This window comes from Hordeum vulgare, chromosome 5H, assembly GCF_904849725.1.
Source record: "Hordeum vulgare subsp. vulgare chromosome 5H, MorexV3_pseudomolecules_assembly, whole genome shotgun sequence".
In the NCBI taxonomy this organism is placed as follows: Eukaryota; Viridiplantae; Streptophyta; class Magnoliopsida; order Poales; family Poaceae; genus Hordeum; species Hordeum vulgare.
In genome coordinates, this window is record NC_058522.1 from 316,032,492 (window position 1) to 316,037,732 (window position 5,241).

At 47.4% G+C, this 5,241-nt stretch overlaps 1 protein-coding gene across 1 annotated transcript; it reads right to left on the minus strand.

The window, feature by feature from the left end:
• Positions 1-360: 360 nt before the first annotated feature.
• Positions 361-2,567, minus strand: LOC123396655. Its single transcript, XM_045091527.1, has 3 exons — positions 1,792-2,567; positions 937-978; positions 361-370 (listed from the first exon to the last, which is right to left on the minus strand). Exons 1-3 carry the CDS (start codon positions 2,391-2,393, stop codon positions 361-363), a joined length of 654 nt encoding a protein of 217 aa, XP_044947462.1. The 5' UTR covers positions 2,394-2,567.
• Between the last annotated feature and the right edge of the window lie 2,674 nt (positions 2,568-5,241).

A 5,241-nucleotide genomic window follows, 5' to 3' on the forward strand; every position in this document is an offset into this window, starting at 1 on the left:
TGACTAGTCCATCACAAATTACCACACGCTGCGCCGGAATGACCTCGATCAGGGGAAACCCGTGAGCTCCACGGGTTCCTATTGGAATACCTCAACCTCGAGATAACCCAAAGCATCCTCGGAATCCCACGCACAAGACGCTCGAGAAAGGTAAAACAATTCCAGCAAGGCCGCCCGGCGTGTCGACGATCCCGATAGGAGCCGCGTATCTCGTTCTCAGGACACGGTGGATGAGCACTACGTATGGTGGCCAGATAGACATACCCTGAGTTGCCTCGGGTGGCCCCGCAAGTGGCTCTGATTTTGACTAGCACCATCAGCACTAGCCCTCCCTTTATTATGTTGAATTACTCCTCGGGTTCATGACATCCTATGTTTTCAATATTAACGGAATTATTATGTTGGGCAAGTATAGTACCAATGTTGGGCCTTGCCAGACGAGTTTTTATCCAAAAACGACAATCTAGGGGGTCCCCATAATAACCCCAAGCATGTTAGGAGCGCTCATTTATGGAACATAACAACGGTAGCCGAAACTAAGGCGGCAAAGGTGGAACAAAACACGAGGCTAGAAAGTCTGAGCCTTCCACCTTTTACCAAGTATATAGGTGCATTAAATTAATTAGCAATAATATGGTGATATAACAAGGAACTCATGTTTGCACATGGAAGCAACTACACCTGCAACTAGCAACACTATCCGATGGTTAAGCAAGTGGTAACATAGCCAATCAGTGGTTTGCTAGGTTGTAGAAGGTTGAAGGTTTTCGTGCCAATGTTGGGTGGCTGATATTTAACATGTGGTAGGCAGCGAGACATACCGATAGAAACAAAACAACTAGCATGACAATGATAGTAATGGTATCTAGGGAAATGATCATCTTGCCTGAGATCCCTCTTGGAAGAAGAACGACTCCGTGAAGTAGACGAGCCGACGTAGTCGAACGGTTCCTCACATGCCGACACGCTTGCGCAACTCTATCGAGATGAAGCAAACCAGAAAAAAGAATCAGCACACGATATTCACCACAATACATGCATGACATGATGCACACCCTAACATGATGCATGATCAGTTTCAAATATGCAAGGCATGGCATGGTAATTCACACAGTCAAACACTACACATTAAGTGAAGCTCAATATGCAACGAGTTTCACATTGACGGAATTCAACATTTAATTATTTAGTTCACTACCATTTAGGTACACGTCTATATTAAAATATTGTTAACATGGCAATGGGTGAAGCACAAATAAACTACCTAACTAGGCATTTTAAATCAGGCCGGAAACAACATATAGCATCTCCGGAATAACCCCGCGCATTACATTCTAATTTTATCCAGATTTGTCCTAACCACATTTTTGTTTGTTAGACGGCAAATCAAAGTGGTTCACGTGATTCTACTCGTCGTTCCAGTCCATTTACTTATATGACTCATCTCCAACGGAGCTACGGTTAATTAACCATGACCTAAACCGTTTCTATCACGTCGACACGCAAACCGATGCAAACAGCACATCTAACAGTTTTCAATATGCATGGGAGTTGGAAAATCTTAATCTACGCGAAATTCTAATCACTTTACGTATATAACTCGTCGCGATCCGACGCACGGATTAAAACTTACGGGCATTTGAAAATCAATACAATTTTTATAATTAATAAATTCGCCAGAATAATAATAAAAGTATGGGCCGAATCTGGCTCAACTGGGCCAACATGACATGGGCGCCAAATAGCTAAACGTTGCCTGGGGCGGGGGATAGTGGGCTCAGGGGTGCTTACCTCGGGCTCATGGGCCGACTCGTGGGGAAGGAGGTAGGCCGGCCTGGCGGTTGGTGGAGGAGGCCGGACCTGGGCCTGATGTGCCAGGTAGGTCGGCGGTGCGGGCTCTGGGCCTGGAGTGCGCAGTAGAGCAGCTGGGCCGTATCTGGCGCTCTGCACGCGAGCACCTCGCTCGCTCGGTCAGTGTTGGGAGGGATCGAGCGCCTCCAACCGTCCTCCGCTCGAGGAAGGGGCAATGGCGACAGTAGGCGGCGCGAAGGCGTAGGGCGGTGCGGCTGGGGCTGGGCGACGACGGATCTGGCGAGGGTGCGGTGGATCCGAGCGCAGCCTGCCCGGATCTGGGCAGGGCGATTGCGGCGGATGGCGGCCGGAGACGGTAAAACAGCGGCGCGGATCGGGGCCTGCGCGAAGCTCCATGGCTGCGGTTGCACGGTGCTGGAGAAGGGCAGGCCGGCGAGGCTGCTCCGGCAACGGCCGGTGTCCCAACGGCGTGGGACGATGGGAACGAGTGCTGCGGGAGCCGCTGCACGGTGGAGCTCGGGCTCATCCATGGTTGCGGGAGGCTCTGGACATCCGAGCATGTCCAAGTTAGCAACGGACATGTCCGGTAGGTGGGGAATTGGGCTAATATAAGCTTTCGGATCAGAATCTGATGGCTAAAAATGGCTGGAGAAGCTAGGGCTGCGGGATTTGGAGGTGTGGACTTGCAAGTGGGGTTTTCTAGGGGGTGGCTGCAAAAATTGCTAGGGGAAACCCTAGTGGAGTGATAGAGGTCTCTCCATGGGGTGGTTATTATATAGGGTTTGGTCTATGGTGGGATGGACCTCGTCCGTCCGATCGCGATCCGATGACCACGAACGGAGGAAGTGGCAAGATAGGTCTAATGGGCTAGGTAGTTGGGATATGTAGGGATGAAAGGGAAATGGTGCGGCCTGTGGTAGAGTTTTTAAACACCGAACGTCCGACAATTAAACCGGCTATAGTGCCGCTATATAATAAATGGTACGGTTATCAAACGAACTCTGATTGCGATGAAATTTGGCAGGCAACCTACCTACACTATAATAAGTCTGCACTCCAACTTTCAACCCAATCCGAGAATATTTGTCCGACACATTTAAAAGCAATAATTTATCGATCCCGTGGGTGCGAGCGTGTGTTGTCGGGCTGAAAACGGTCAATGAAGAAAACGGAGAGAACCGGCAACTACTAACGGATGTAGGTTTTGAAAACTGGTGGCAACAGAGTGCCGGTGCAATGCATATGATGCGATGATGAATGCGACAAACAAATAATCATAGGGCGGTGCTTCTGTGTCAACAGACCTTCCCCTGCAACGGCACCAGAGGAATGCTGCTAGCACTCCCCGGCAACGAAACTAGAAGAACGTTGTTGATGGCCCACCAGCGCGTGGGTTCGCGGCAGTTTTCGAGGGTAGAGTATTCGACCCAAATTTGTTGATTCGCCACGTAGGAGGTTAGAGGATACTCTCGAGTATTAACAGCTGAATGTATCAGATTCAACCACAGCTGAAAGATTAGTATCTGTAAGCAAAGTATCAGCAGCAAAGTAATATGATAACAACGGTGTCAGAAACGATATGTTGACGGCAGAATATTCCTAACTATCGTATCAATGGTGCCAGAAGTTTCCCGTTGACGGAAATTGTGTTTTCCCGTCAACGCCAAGCGAACCAGAATTGTAGCAGGTAGCAGCAGTGTAACGAGTAACAGGAGTGGCAAGGAACAACAGTAGTGACAGCAGTAGCAAGTACCAACAGTAGTAAGCGACAGTAGTAACAGCAGTAGCAGGTAGCAACAGTAGCAAGCGACAGTAGTAACAGCAGCACAGCAAAACAAGTAACAGCAGAAGTGGGACAAACTCGTAGGCAATGGATCGGTGATTCGTTTGGAAGATATTCATCATGCAGCAGTTATAACACGGAGAGATATGTGGCTAGCTCCCGTTCATCAATGTGATGTAGGCATGCATTCCGTGTGTAGTCATACGTCCTTAGGGAAAAGAACTTGCATGACATCTATTGTCCATCCCTCCCGTGGTAGCGGGGTCCAAAAGGATACTACAGGATATTAAGCTTCTCCTTTTAATAAAGAAACGGAACAACGCATTAGCACTTGGTGAACACATGAACTCCTCAAACTATGATCATCACCGGGAGTGGTTCCGGTTATTGTCACTCCGGGGTTGCGGGGTCATAACACATAGTAGGTAACTACAACTTGCAAGATCGGATCTAAAACACACATATATTGGTGACAACATAATAATTTCAGATCTGAAATCATAGCACTCGGGCCCTGGTGACAAGCATTAAGCATGGCAAAGTAGTAGCAACATCAATCTCAGAACATAGTGGATACTAGGGATCAATCCCCGTCAAACTAACTCGATTACATGATAGATCTCATCCTACTCATCACTGCCCAGCGAGCCTACGAATAGATTACTCACGAACGATGAAGAGCTTCAAGGAATTGGAGAGGGAAGAAGGTTGATGATGACGATGGCGACGATTTCCCCTCTCCGGAGCCCAAAACGGACTCCAGATCTGTCCTCCAGATGAAGAACAGGATGTGGCGGCGCCTCCGTATCGCAAACGCGACGAAATCTTCTCTCCTGATTTTTTTCTGGGCGAAAGTGAATTTATAGAGCTGAGATTTGGGGCTGCAGAGCCACGTGGGCCCCACAAGCTTGGTTGCCACGGCTAGGGGGGTGGCCGCGGCAACAGGGCTTGTGGCCCACTGGCCCAACCCCTCTGGTGGATCTTTGCGCAGGTATTTTTCAAATTTTCTAGAAAAATTGTTCATAAATTTTCAGGACGTTCTGAGAACTTTCATTTCTGCACAAAAACAAACACCATGGCAATTCTGCTGAAAACAGCGTCAGTCCGGGTTAGTTCCATTCAAATCATGCAAATTAGAGTCCAAAGCAAGGGCAAAAGAGTTTGGAAAAGTAGATACGATGGAGACGTATCAAACTCCCCCAAGCTTAAAACCTTGCTTGTCCTCAAGCAACTTAGTTGACAAACTAAGAGAGAAAGAAAAACTTTGACAAACTCTGTTTGATCTTGTTGTTGCAACTAATATCTAACTCATAACCAGAATTTCAGCAAGGTCACAAGTTAACCACATAAGCAAGTGACACAAAGGTCTCACGGTAAACTAATATCAATGGCATAATCAGCTAGCGAGCAAATAATAATGAGTTTCAGATACCAACAATTCAATCAAAACAAGCATGAAGCAATATGAATAGGTGGTATCTCACTAGCTCTTTCTGAGACCGCAAAACATAAATGCAGAGCACTTTCAAAGATCGAGGGCTGACTAAACATTGTAATTCATAGCAACGAAGATCCAGTCATAGTCATACTCAATATCAATCAAAAGCAAAGCATAAAAATGACAGAGGTGCTCTCTAATTGGTGCT